This window comes from Empidonax traillii, unplaced genomic scaffold (genome assembly GCF_003031625.1).
Source record: "Empidonax traillii isolate 1590-97213 ecotype Southwest subspecies unplaced genomic scaffold, ASM303162v1 scaffold702:size1046427, whole genome shotgun sequence".
Taxonomy (NCBI): domain Eukaryota; kingdom Metazoa; phylum Chordata; class Aves; order Passeriformes; family Tyrannidae; genus Empidonax; species Empidonax traillii.
This window is the reverse complement of record NW_020955895.1, coordinates 816,627-830,280: the sequence shown is the minus strand read 5'-3', so window position 1 is coordinate 830,280 and position 13,654 is coordinate 816,627. Positions and strand designations below refer to the sequence as shown.

Here is a 13,654-nt window from a genome sequence, read left to right as displayed (position 1 = left end):
AAATATAATTAGGATTACATTATGCTGGTTATTACAATTTCCATTCAGCTTGCTGAAAGATGTAATTTTTACCGTGCAATTTATATAGACAGAACAGAAAGTCTCAAAATAAGTTTTATCACACTGAAAGAGCAAACAGTAAATCAAAACTTTGAGGCAAATAACTCAAAACTATGAGGCAAACAATTACGTATCAGGTTTTTTTATTTCCCGTTTGAAAGTACTTGGAGATGATCTGACTACATTTTGTGACATATCTGGGGAGAAATCTCAGTGACTTGTCTTAAAGAAGAAACAACAGAAGACATAAATGAGATTAAATTCCTTAGAGGGAGGTGAATATGTGTAAAAATAGTTTATCTACTTATGAAATAGAATTTAGGAAAAGCAAAAGATATCTCACTTACAAGTAGTTCAAAATTAGCCAGGGTTTACTTGGCATTCAAAGTAACTTGAAAATTACAAAAACTCCTTCTCAGCACTACAAAAATGATCCTTTTGATACTAATTCTGGCTTTCAAAAAGATAAGTGGGTTACATGCATTCTTTATCTGCCTTATTAATTTTTTTTTATTTTAAGCATTAAAACCATATTGAAATATAGTGAAGGTTTTAGAAATCAAGGACTGAAAATATTCAGTTCTTTCAAATATCATGACAGAGATGTGCAAACATCTACTGAAATATTTTAAAGCCAGTTGGAACATGTCTGAATGCAGGGTTATTATTAACTTTTAGGCAGGTTCTGGAGAGGTTTGTCCCTACTATGAATTGAGAAACCCACACCACGTGCATGTATTTTTCCCAGAGCAACCTTCCTGAATGAAACAATTAATTCCTTCTGAGATGTAACCCATGCACTCTTTCAGCAAAAGTTTGTTACTTTTTCTGAAAAACAAAACAAAACAAAACAAAACCCACAAAAGCCAAAAAACAAACCCAAGTATCTTTTGGGAGTGTGAAAAGACCACATTAGGTTTTGTTCCTTTTGCAGACAGAGACCTCCCAACCCCTGAAATCTTCACACCTCAAACACAGCTTAACTTGTCCAAACCAAGTTTTGTAACATACAACAAAAACACCCTTGACATCATAGCAGCAAAATATCAACCTCAGGATCAACAACCAACACAGACACACACTGGTTGGCAGTGTGACTCAGAAGGAATCCTAAAAGTAATGATAATTTCCTGGAGCCAGAGGTTTCAAAGGACACTTGGACTGCCCAAATTATCCCAGAGGCACAAGGCCAAGAACTGCACACATGAACCACTCTGCTCCCTGACCTGGGAACAGGGATCACTCCCAGGGGTAGATATGGGTTCTAATCAACTTCTTGGTTACTTTCTGCAAATCTTCCACTAACTGAAATTAAAAGAAGCTTACTAAGTCTGAAAACTGTTAAAATAAAGGGTCAAGAATACAATTTTAACATAATCTACTAATTTAAATTAAAATTATATGCTGAACCCCAATTTGCAACTACATAAAATTCTCTAAACTAAAACCAGTGCTCTTAGATGTCAGCTCACTATATAATTATTAAATTTCCCTGTACAGAATCACAAATTTGTCTCAATGGTCCTCATGGGTCCCTTCCAACTCATACTTTCTGCAATTCTATTAAAAAAATTACAAAGGTATTGACATTTTCTGACCAGTTCTTTATTTGTAATGAACAAAACATGAGAGCATTTAATGCTCTTCATTTGTAAGATGACTATCAGAAAAAAAAAAAAAAAAAGAAAATTCCCTCATGTAAGCTCTTGCATTTTTAACAGCTTCAGCTTTGTTTCTTGTCTGAATCTGTCAAGAAATTTGAGAGCAAACTGATTACATAACATTGCTACAGTAGAGATTTAGGTTCACAAAAGATAATGATGTTGTTCCTGCCACAGCTAGATGTGATGAATGAAAACACAACTAGAATGATGAAACTGCTCTTCAATACGAGATGTGTTGGTTTAGTTTAATTTCTACACTAAAAAGAAGAACTCAATTTTTCCACAGGTATTAGAAAGTACAGCTTCACATTCTGACACTGGACCAAGACATCATTCTACAATTCCATGTTAAGGTCTGTAAATCATGGCAGAGGAATGTTTCATTCTATGTTGCTCTTTATAAAATGGTAATAAATAGATTTTCAGAAAACAGATACATCAAAGATTATGGTATATTTAGAGATGAGCCAACATTTAGCATACAGATGAAAAACGTTTTAAGAAAATAACTAAAGTATGCAGTTTTTAAAAAAAAAAACTTTGCCATATGTACATATGTTCTCAGTGGAGCAGAACTAAAACAAAACAATCAATAAAACACTTTATTTCAAAGAGAACAACTTTAAAAGAAAATAAAGAAGCTAATGTTCAAAGACTCAAGAAATCTACGCTAATGATTTCAATTCTTCGATTGAAAAGGAAAAAAACAACTCAACACCTTAAAATAGCCCGACAACAGAATCAGGCTGTGAAAACTGCCTCTAATCAAATATCCAATATCCAATTAAGGATTAAAAAAGCCTTTACTCAGAGTATGGTGAGGCACTGGCCCAGAGAAGCTGTGGCTGCCCCATCCCTGGAAATGGTCAAGGCCAGGTTGGATGGGGTTTGGATCAACCTGGGCTAGTGGAAGGTGTCTTCCCATGGCAAGGGGTTGGAACAGTATAATAAATTATCACTGATAATAGAATTTTTTTTAATTTATATGTTTCTAGATTAAATTCTTTTTTGTCCGTTTAGAGGTTATTGATGAATCCCCAGATTCTTGTAAATCTTTTTAATAATGATAAAATAGGGACCAGCTGAGGACAGAAGCGATCCTACAAATGGTCCTCTAGACATTTTGAGGTTGTTCCTTAAAACTAAAACCTTTTAGCGACTTCATACTGTTAAAGATAGAACAGTAGAGAAGATTCCAAAGCAACTGCATTATATCTATGCAAACCAGTAATGATATTATTTTCTATTTACTTATATAAGTACTTCCTTAAAACATATTCTAGAGCACTTTTTTTTTTTTTCAAGTTAATTTATCGTTAGACATTCAGTTATTCTAAAATATATTAGAAATATGGACTCATCCTCTCTGGTGTTACAACTGGAGGATTTAGTTCCAAAAACCTACAACAGGATGAAAATTAGCAATTTGTTTACTCTCAGCTTCATATTTTTGCAGCATCATATAATATTCTGAATTGGTAAAGCATAAAGGAACTGGAAATGAAAAGAAACACATTTGTTTCACTGACATATTGAATTAAAACACTGATGGCATTAGATGCCTACAGCACTGATTAGATTTATTCTAGCCATGAAGAAACAGTTTATGATTTTCACACGAATAGCATACTTAAATGAAAGGAACATTAATACAATATGATATTAATATACAAATACTCACATTATTCACCTGCCAGTGACGTTCTGAATTAAATCAGTAATGGGGTGTGTAACTGATTAAATATGTACACAAGAGAAGGCAACAGCTTATGATTTACAAAGGCAATGGTAGAGTGATCACATCATTACGTTGCCAAATGCTATCTATCACTTTTACTGAACTTAACGAAGATAGATTGCATCCCACAGATGAGAAGTAGCCTATAAATATTGTCATGCTGATCTTCATCTGACTTTCCCAGGGAACAGACAAGCAACAAATCAATAACTGAAGAACTCAGAATAAGCTCCCTTATTATTGCAGCCAGGAAATAAAAATACTAAAGGACATGAAGTTTAAATTATCGAATAGTTGTTGCCACTGGCTTTTGGTAATACATTTACTAGTTCTCCTTTTCCTAGATTTGTATCTCTTATCTTATACTTTTAAAATTATCTAGGAAGCTTACAGTAAAAACTTTTCCAGTTGTACCACTTCAATCACCTTTTCCTTTTCATTTCATATTTTACCAACTCCTTTTCTTCAGCAAAGCTGTAAAGCAAGAACAACTGCCAACATCATAATTTTTTTTTTTAATACTCAAAAGCCATCAAAGTAATGAAATTGAGCATAAACAGCACTTTGATATCAGAACTTTGGAGGAGGCATTCATGTTCAGTACTGAAACACCTGCTTGATCTTTATTCATTCTGTGACTTGGCTTTGACAATTTACCTCTCAGGATTCAGCCTGGTGATTGTTACACCAGACTGGTCACAGGAGGGGACCCAGTCTGTTTGTGTAAGATTATGGGGATGGGTTACAGGTGGTCACTGTTTGATCTGGGGTGAAAGAAATGTCTCACAAGCCGTAAAGCACCTGAACGGAAGGGGTTAGATTCACGTTTCTCACTGACTGCACAATTAGAATATTAAATAATTCTTTACTTTCTACGTTGCTCTTCAAGCATCAGAAAGCAGAAAGCCTTTTGCTAAACGAAAATTCTATGACATTAATAAGTTTCTAATAAACTAGCCAATTGTGTCCTTTTTCTATTTATCCCAATAACATAGTTTTATTTTAAAGCAGATACAAAGCTTGCTAAAATTATACCATAAATCAGTAAACAACTCTATAATTTTTCTGTATCTTTTATATATATATATACACCCATGCTATAATCTATTCCACATTAAAGATTTCTAAATTTAATAACAGTGTAAACAAAGGCTTTGGGTTCTTCAAAGCAAAATCAACCCTAAGTTCAAGGCACTACAAACATCTCCATGGATGTAACCTTATTATTCCTTCAAACTTACTGAGGCAATACAAGTTAACAAGTGTTATATTATCATAACTTAAATATAGTTAAAGTATCAATGTAAAAGAGGTTTTAAAGATTCCAGACTGGAAAGCTAACCTATAGGAATGGAAGTGTTTGATTAGATTATTTAAAATCTCAACAACTGTCATGGAAGAAATGTTTTGCTAATTACAAGAGCCCATATTATCTTTTTGTGCATTACATGTGGACTCTAAAAAAATCCCAACCTACTATTCATCCTCAGGACCTTTAAATTGATGCTATTAGACTAATAAGCTTTCTTATAAATATGTATAATCACACATTTTTTTATTCCTGTTGAAGTAAAACCAGACACTAGGGAGATATTTGAGATATTAATGGCAGAATAGCCTAATAACCCATAATATTTGCTAGATCACATTACTCTTTAGAATAAAACAATTAAATTCAATAGATGTTCCTCTGTGTAATTTTTTCCTGAAAGTTCACCAAACAGTTTTACATTTAAGGCAACTAAGCCAGAGTTGCTAAGGTAAAAATTTAGTAAATATTTTCATCAATAAAAATCCAAGGGCAATGTTTACAATTGAATCAACCACAAACAGTATTAATTCCTCATGGATAATCTCAAATTCAATAGGCAGAAACACCTTTCCTCAATACTGTGGTTGGGAATGCTCAGGACATACTATACTAAAAAGATCAGTGTAAATCAGCTCCTGACATAAATACACTTAGAGTTTCACACCAGGAACACCTAAACAAGGCATGAAATGTGCAGGACTACATCATTCTGGAATAACAAATACCTAATATAAAATGAGATGACTTTATCCACCTGTAGCAACAACTCATAGATTTTACCCACTAATCATTGTCTCTTGGAAGGTGTCCCTGCCAGGTGTCCCTGGCTTGGAACGAGATGATTTTTTAAGTCCCTTCCAACCCAAAATATTCAGTGATTCTGTGATTTTCTAATATTCAGCCACATACAGAAACAAAAGATAGTGTTAAGCCAGACAACTTGTTTTCCACATTGGAATAATAAATATCATGGTTTACTACTTAAATATCCTAGAGTTAACAACAGCCTCACACTTTCCCTCCTTTAAAAAGTGAAAAATCAGTGGACCTACATACAGTTATAATGAATATACAAATACATATACTATATACATATACCATATACAGCTATAATGATTCCATTTATGACATGAAAAGCAACAATATTCAAGTTGTTATTTTTAACAGATTAAAAAATCCTTCCCCTGAAGAAGAAAGCTCCAAAACTAAAGGGATCTCATACAATGTACCAAAAGTAACGCTCTGTAAGAGAAATGGGAACGTAAATGCCTTTTTGACAGTTAAATTAGACCCATTCAGTTAGGAAGAATAGTAGCACACATTGGAACACCTTTAAAAGATTCAGACTGTAAAAAGCCTTACAATACACCGCAGGATGTGCCACTTTATGTTAGCAGTGAAAAGATTTTTGCGTTCCACAGACACGAGATCCTCAAGTTCAAAACAGGAGAGTTTTCTCACATAACACTTCCTTTTGTGCTGTGAGAGACATTTCACTGGCAAAATGTCTCAGTGCCTTTGTTTACACACAGTTAGGACAAAAAACAGCTCTTTGAGTGTATCTCATCTTAATACTTCCTCCTTAATACTTTCTCCTGTTTCTCATTTGGGTTTTTTTGTGGTTTTTTTTGTTTTGTTTGGTTTTGGGTTTTTTTTTTTTTTTTTTTTTTTTTTTTTTTTTTTTTTTTTTTTTTTTTTTTTTTTTTTTTTTTTTTTTTTTTTTTTTTTTTTTTTTTTTTTTTTGGTTTTGGGTTTTTTTTTTTTTTTGTCTTGCCTTCATCTTTTTTCTTTAGTTTTAACTTCATTGGTGTTCTTGTCTACTGTTGTACCACTGTATTAAAGCTATTTGAATATTGCACTGTTTTTCTACAGATAAACTGAAGCAGGCTTTGGTTAACTCATATATTGCTTTAAACTTCTACCTATGATAAATAATAATTAAAAAAACCTCAACAAACTCTTAGCTTAGAAACTGAAACTTAGCTTTTTTAAGAAAGGCTTCTTTGTATAAACATAAGCTCTGCAACAACTTAGGTCAGCCAAAAGAATATCTGTGCGAATTCACAGGCAAGAACAAGGTAAAATTTAAAAAACTTGCAATAAGAAAGATTATCCTGATGAAGATACTTAGAAAAACAAGAAAGAACAAGTCCCTGCTGAGTGACCAAATGAAATATTGTTCATTTCATCAGCAGAGTTCAGAGCTCAGGAAAAAATCCCCTCCAAAAACCTAATGCTGCACAAAACCCAAAGGTGACATGACATGGTATAGTATGCACATGCTGGGCTGTTTTTCTGTTGTTGTTATTGTTTCCTGCTGCTGGAGACAGAACCCTATCAGGTACAGGGATCTTGGTGAGTTTTGAATCTATTTCTAGTGAACTGGAACAACTTAGATAAAGTTGTTTATATGCTGTAAATCTACTTTTGCATGAGCCGAAAATGTGTTAGCTAATGGTTGTTTATGAGTTGCAAATCTGTTCAGTGAGGTGAAAATTTGCCAGATAATGGGTTGTTTATGAATTCTAAATCAATATTCAGTGAGTCGGAACTATGTTAGATAATGGCTCGCGAACGGGTTGTAAATCTGTTTTCAGTGAACTGGAAACATGTTAGATAATGGGTTGTTTCTGGGTAGTAAATCTGTTCTCAGTGAGCTAAAAACATGTTAGATAATGGGTTGCTTGTGAGTTGTAAATCTGTTTTTAGTGAACTGGAAACCTGTTTAACAAAGAGCTCTATATGTCTTAAGTGTTTTTAGCGTGCAGGAAAGTTCACTAATCTATTAGATTTGAGCAGCATGTCTGGTTTCAGGGACATAGAAATCCATCAGGTAAGAAATTCTTTATGAGCAGATTTACATTCAGTGAACTAAAAATCTGGGACAACAGAATCTTGCAGGTAACATACCCTAATTTCTCTACTGAAGTCAAATACTGAATAAAGGTTTGAGTGATTTGTAGACTTGAACTTAATGAGGTAGAATGATGTTGAAGAACTGATAGAACCACACTAGATATTTCCACTGTGGTTTTGAATCTCTCCCTAATAAAGTAAAACTTGCTACAGGTGTGTACTAATAATTCTAGAAGAAAAAGATAGTAAAATTATTGTAACATAATTTTTTTTTTTTTAATCCTGAAATGAAACATTATTACTGAAATCTCTGAGCTGGATTCCAATTAATAAATTCTATGTGATCTCAGATTCTTAATTTAGAAATCAGAAAATCTTAGAACTTTCTGTCTTCCAGTGAATGGAATTACTGGTGTCAACCAATCCTACCACTGCTTTTCCCTTTATAGGTATGGTTGGTTAAATACTTCCCCTATTATCAAGCAGCCCCATGAACAGTCTCCTGTTTACAGCAAGAGAAAAATCACATGCAGACTGTGGAATGGAGAGTAATGCAATACAAAAATACCAGCTGAAAATGAATGAGTCAACATAAACTAAGGGGCTTTAAAACACATGAAGAAGAGCAATAAACTAACATATACTGGGATGTTATAACCCTTCTCATTTACAAAGAAGTATTTCTACAGAATAATACAGAAGCGTTTCTACAAAATGCCATAGTTCACATACACATCCCAAGCATGTACAGTAAATTTCTTTGCAAGGATACAAAATTTCATCTGACATTCAATTATTCAGAGTGCTGACTCTGCTAATGAAAAATGAAATCGGGCATATTAAGTTACAAGTAGAAACACTTCCTAACAATTTCTTAAAACTATAATTCTCGACTATGCTTTATGGAATGTCTTTAGCTCTTGTAGAACAACCTATTATAAAGTAATGAGGAACACTTTATTGTTCTTTCAAAACCCAATTTCTATCTGCATTGGTGCTTCACTAGTATTTGTTTCTCCTCTTTGTTTTAAATGCTGAATATTCCAGTGGTTTTTCACACAATATTTTTAATGTCTTCCTATAATACCAGAGTTAAAATAGTGCTTGTGTGTCGCCACTGCACATTTCTGTGAGCTGTCTGTGTCTCTCACACAGTTAACCTCAACTCTGAATGTCAAGGTCTAAACCTTTCCTGGGAGTAAGGAGAACATCCTGACAACATTGCTTAGTTTATCTTCACCATATTTTAATACAGATGCCACTGATTCCTCTAAAATGTGCACACATAAGAACTCAAAGGAAGAAACAAACAAACAAAAAAGGCCTTGTATCATATAGAATCACAGAATGGTTTGGGTAGGAAGAGACCTTAAAGATCATCTCGTTTCATCCCCCTGCAATGGGCAGGGACACCTTCCACTAGCCCAGGTTGCTCAAAGCCCTGTCCAGTCTGACCTTGGACACTTCCAGGGATGGGGCAGCCACAGCTTCTCTGGGCAACCTGTGCCAGGGCCTCATCAGCCTCACAGGGAAGAATTTCTTCCTTACATCTCATCTAAATCTACGGTCTTTCAGTTTAAAAGTATTTTAAAAGTGCTTTTCCATTCATTAGTGCCAACAGTTCTCATAACTACAAACGTCTTCCCAGAACCACCATGCAGAGGTAATAATCCAGTAGAAGTAGTAAAATAATACTTATGTCAGTTTGCAGCTGAGTTTTTTCTTTACTAGAAGTCTTCCCATTAACATGCAACAGCAAGAGGTGATACAACAAATGTGATTCCATTTTTCCTCACGCTTTCTTTGGTCCTGTTATTAAACTGACCCAAACAAATAGACAAATGTAGAAATGCCATAGGCAACATAAAATACTGCAGTAGAAATTCCTATGAGGAGCAAAAACTATACAGTTCTTCAGACATTTTGGAAAACAATTACTGAAATAAATTGCAGCCTTCAAAAAGTACTGGAAAAGGACAAGTAACAGAAGAAACAAAGTATCTACAACTGACTACAGAAGAATGAGGTTTACTGTGTATTTTAGAAAAATTAGGTTAGGTTAAAAAAAAAGACAGTAGAAGTTTTTACAATTAACGTTTTTGTCATAAATGTTTATGGCTTTATTTATGTAAGGATATATTTCTTGCACGTTCACGTTCAGAATTTACTTGAATTCCAATTTTACCACAATAAACACTGGTACATTTTTACAAACACCATGTTAGTTATGTTAGACTTTGTTAAAAGATTTCACTGTCAGATACTCAAATGATTTTATTGAGACCTCAGCTGCAAAATATGTTTTATCTTATCCTGAAGACTTGGGTAAAGATACTGGCACCAATTTCTTCATAGTAGTGTCAAGTTACAAGTATTCAAAGGCTAAAAAAAAAAAAAAAAATGTCAAGTTCCCTACAATTCTCCCTACTAGTGCTGACCAGGGTCCTAATATTTCATACTGAGGAGTGGCTATCTCAGCAGAGGTATCTTCAAGTACTTCACACTCTCTAACTAGAAAAATACCCCAACGTAATAATTTAATTTCCAAGCAATGCACAATGAGGTTTTGTTTCAACAGTAAAGCCCTTTAAAATCACAGTAATATAAATTAAGCATTGCCATTACACTTGTTTTCTGGTAATACGCTTCACACGTCATGAGCAGGTTGTAAAACAAAACATACATTTTTGGAAATTAATTTTTTTTTTTTTTTTTACTCACTTTCAATTAGCACTTTTCTGCCAGCCCAGTTGTCTTTAATAACTTGAATATTTCCATAGTGTGCATCACTGAAGAATATGCGGTTTGTGCCCCTTCCCTTCAGGCTGTAGTCAAAAGCCAGAGCGATGACGTTTTTGAAGTACTCCGGATTTTCATACGGCCTTATTGGTGAATTCAGGTTGGTTTCATCAGAAAGGTGTATGCTTTTTAGTATGGTCCTTCCTGAGTACAGCAGGTAACCTTCATGTCTCAGGCAGCTAATCCCATCTTCTGCAAGATATCCATGTGCACAAGCACACGTTCTCCGTGCATTGCCACGATAAAGGCAAAGCTGGTGACACCCACCATTATTCTTGGCACACACATTAGTGCCTGTAAAAAAAACATAATGAAAAATCTACCTTTTATTAATATAAACACAATTAGTTAACTCAAATAAAAATGAAATCTTATGTGTTCTAAGAATTCTTCTCTTACAAATCATTTGTGCAATATTCACAAGTAAAACAAAGGGTAACACGGTAAAGAGAGTTACTTTAACCACAACCTGAACACAATTTTAGAGAATGCAATTAACGAGCAAATATAATTAATGTCCTTCTCAAATCACAACAGTATTTATTTTATTAAGAAAAAAAAGGTAAAATGGGTTATTCCTCTATAATTAACTGACGACTTAAAAACTGTTTCAAGTGCTTTGAAAGATTTTCAAAATTTTTTTTAAAACACCTGTTACTGGCAAAAAAGTCAAAGTTAGGTACCATCAGAATACAGTACTGCTTTTAGACAACTTCTATCAAAATGAATAATATGTATTGACAGGTACAAAACTGTGTCAATCCAATTCTCTGTTTTTAATGTAGAAATTTCCTAACATTTTGTTCCAAATTCCTTTAAAACCTGATTTTAAAAACTTACTCCCTGACAATTGCACACCATTAAGAAATCATTGTCAAATTAGTAACTGCACTTGTTGCAAGCAATAAAATTACAGTAATAGTCAATAATTAGGAGCTATTTTTCTTTGTCTTTTTTTTTCTTTTTACTAGATATGAATTACTCTTATAGTTAGTTTAGATAATTTAGTTTCTGTTTCTGACAGCACTTTCCATGTAACAACTCAGCTCTCTCAGTAGAGTCATTTTCCCATTTCTGAAAGTTTTCCACATAATGAAGGAGAATAAAACATTTTAAATAGACTCTTTTCAGGTACAAAACCATAATAACTGTTGGGGAATATGTAGTGTCTGAAAGTACTGTTGATTGTATTTTTTAACTGCTACATTTCAACCTGAAAATAGTTTTAAGAAAGAATAATGGTGAATGAAAGCTAGCTTGCTCTTAAAACTACAGAGATTGAATTTTGTGTTCCTAGGCAAAATTCCATGAGACATGGCCCTCTGGAGTCATGTAAAAACATATGGAGATTTAGCTGTATACATTCTCACATTCAGTTTGCTTTAAAGTTTCTTTAAAAGTTTTCTTAGGCTAGAAAGGTTAATATCTGTTTGGAAGGATGAAAGGTTGAGAAGAGAAAGGAAAATATATCGACAGGATCCTCAAGTTTCTAAAGTCTCTTTGAAAACATCAATGCTTCCACCCTTCACCAGCTGCAAATATCTTTAAAAATGGCCAATTATGGAACCAGTGCAATTAGGGCATGTCCTTGCACACATGTAAAATAGCACTGAGGGACAGGAATCACTTTTCAAGTAGCACTGCAGGACTGTCTCATCAGAAAGGGTAAAACAGGTGTTTGAAAAAAAAAAAAATTAATCACAATCAGCAAAGGTGGTTGGGGGTTTTATCTGGGCTTCTTTCCTGTTTGTTTGGGTCTAAGTTTTAATAACAGAAGGTCAGGAAGATCGCTTATCCCATTTTTTTTAAACAATCTTAACTACTAAGTTCAATAAACTTAAAAAATATATCTAATCATGTGATACAGAAAAACATTCCAAAAAGTATTTTTCACCTGTTTTTTTCCCTTTTGTCCTTCTGGCTCACTGACATCCCCTCCCAATGACATTAATCATTTGTACCCTAGTAAAATTTGAAAAATGTATTAAAAATCATTCAGTTATGTTTTTCAAACTAACAGCAGTAGGTTTTTAGCCTCAATAACTGTTTTCCCCCTTCAAGTGATCATGTCTACAAAGCTGTCAATAAAAATCATTCATCATTATCCCACTGTTCTATTTTCCTAATTCTATATAGAGAGAATATATGGAGAATATATTCTATAATATAAAGCCCTTCCAAGCAAGCAGACATTAACTATTTCTAGCCTAGTTAAACGAAATGGGGATTTTTTGTGTGTATTTTTTTTTAATCCATAAAGCATGATACTCAGTACATGCAGAAATTCTTAGTAAAATTAATATGCATATGTTTGTAAATTAATTTTTTTCAAAAATACTTAAAATTTTAAAAAGTAAAGTTTTTCTTATTGTTAAATATGTTTTCTTTCAAAATACAGAATTATTTTACATGTCATATTTGATGCCATTATTTAGGAAAGATTTATGTAAAAGAAACAATCTTTCGGTATATAAGGCTGTGATTCAAGCAAATTTTGAACACTACCAACACCAGAGATATATTGGTATAAAAAAAAATATTTTGTATTGCAGTAACTCTTTTTTACTCTCTTTTTACATATATTTATAGAACATTTTGTCTGGATGGCCTGGTAGCAGTTTGTTCTGAGTAAATCATCATCTAACCACCTTTTCTCAAGGCAAGTTTTTCAAGGTCTCATCAAAATCAGAATTTTAGAAGTAAAAGACATTTAAAGCAAGATTATTCTTAGTCTGATAGTGGAAAATAAAATTTGCCCATAGGTACCATAAATCACAGAAAATATATAATAACTTTTCTCACTTGAGTTTGCTAAACTAATTGAATATAAAGGAAACCTGATTATTTACAAGGTCTCTTCCCACATTAAAAAAAGACTCAAACCCAAGTAATTTTAGCAAATAAATATTGGAGACAGAGAGGCTGGGAATTTCTAATAAGGAAAAATTCTGATTTGCTTTCCAAAAGAAATCTAAAATAGCCTGAGATTACTGCTCTGTAAAGCACAGTTCAAGGTCCCTCATCTCTAAGACTGTCTTTTCCTATTTAAAAAAACAAAACAAAACAAAAAACACCAAACCTGGAACTATAGGAAGTGTTTTGATTTTAGATTTTCTGTTTAAAACACTCAGAAGAATTTTAGAAGAATTTGTGCTCTATGTTTTCTTTAGTACAATAATTTTAGTTAAAAAAATACCTCAAGAGGAAAAAGAGGAGATAAAATCA

At 33.2% G+C, this 13,654-nt stretch overlaps 1 protein-coding gene across 6 annotated transcripts in view; it reads right to left on the bottom strand.

Annotated features, from left to right (window-relative positions):
- The window catches only part of LRP1B (LDL receptor related protein 1B), a 671,639-nt gene that overhangs the window by 142,094 nt on the left and 515,891 nt on the right, over window positions 1–13,654 (bottom strand). For all 6 annotated transcript variants that reach the window (XM_027900055.1, XM_027900058.1, XM_027900056.1 and 3 more), the window contains exon 40: window positions 10,352–10,723. In XM_027900055.1, the coding sequence (XP_027755856.1) occupies window positions 10,352–10,723 (372 nt within the window). The remainder of the gene's footprint in view (window positions 1–10,351; window positions 10,724–13,654) is intronic.